The sequence below is a fragment of the Nicotiana attenuata genome, unplaced genomic scaffold (assembly GCF_001879085.1).
Source record: "Nicotiana attenuata strain UT unplaced genomic scaffold, NIATTr2, whole genome shotgun sequence".
Lineage (NCBI taxonomy): Eukaryota > Viridiplantae > Streptophyta > Magnoliopsida > Solanales > Solanaceae > Nicotiana > Nicotiana attenuata.
The window spans coordinates 217,949-218,667 of NW_017671609.1; the positions used below are offsets into that span (position 1 = coordinate 217,949).

At 52.9% G+C, this 719-nt stretch overlaps 1 protein-coding gene across 1 annotated transcript in view; it reads right to left on the reverse strand.

The window, feature by feature from the left end:
- Positions 1 to 242: 242 nt before the first annotated feature.
- The window catches only part of LOC109209264 (uncharacterized mitochondrial protein AtMg00810-like), a 6,393-nt gene continuing 5,916 nt past the window's right edge, over positions 243 to 719 (reverse strand). The window contains exon 4 of the mRNA XM_019372501.1: positions 243 to 359. Coding sequence (XP_019228046.1) covers positions 243 to 359 — 117 coding nt within the window. The remainder of the gene's footprint in view (positions 360 to 719) is intronic.

Consider the following 719-nt stretch of genomic DNA (forward strand, 5'->3'; position numbering starts at 1 on the left):
GCCTGGCTGGAAGAGCATAGAACCTGGCTGGAGCGCCGACTGTCTGACCTCCACCTGACTGAGTAGTAGCTGGCTAACCTCTCCCTGTTTGGCCTCCACCTCTAGGACGACCTCTACCCGTCTTCCCTCTACCTCTAGGTGGCTGGGCAGCTGGTGTTGGAATCATGGGCTGCTGACCCTGCTGCACTGCCTTGCCCCGAAGCCTGGGGCAGTATCTCCTCATATGACCGGGATCTCCGCACTCAAAACAACAGCGCGGGGCGGTGACCTGCTGCCCTGATGGCTGACCCTGATAACCCGTAGAACCGCTGGAAGAAGCCTGGATAGCCGGTGGACGACATGAACTCTCCGGCATGGCACTGAAATAAGAATCAGGAGGACCATGGGGACCTGAATACCCACTGGAGGAACCATGAATGGCTGGTGGGCGGTAGGAAGTCTTTGGCACAACACTGAGATAGGGGCGTGCTGGAGCCCCCCGGGTAGGAGGTGGTGCTGAAACTCGTGGCCTACTAGGCTGGCCTCTCCCATACGGAAGCCGAGAACTTCAGGGACCAAAGTGTAAAACACGGAATTTTTAGACCTAAACCCTATTTAAAACATTAGACTTCGCCCAAGAGAGGCATGTAATTTTTTTTAAGGTTCTTAGAAAGGAAAACCATTGTGAGAGAATACTCCAAACATCTTTCTTCTTTACTTTTGATTTTTATGATGAATTC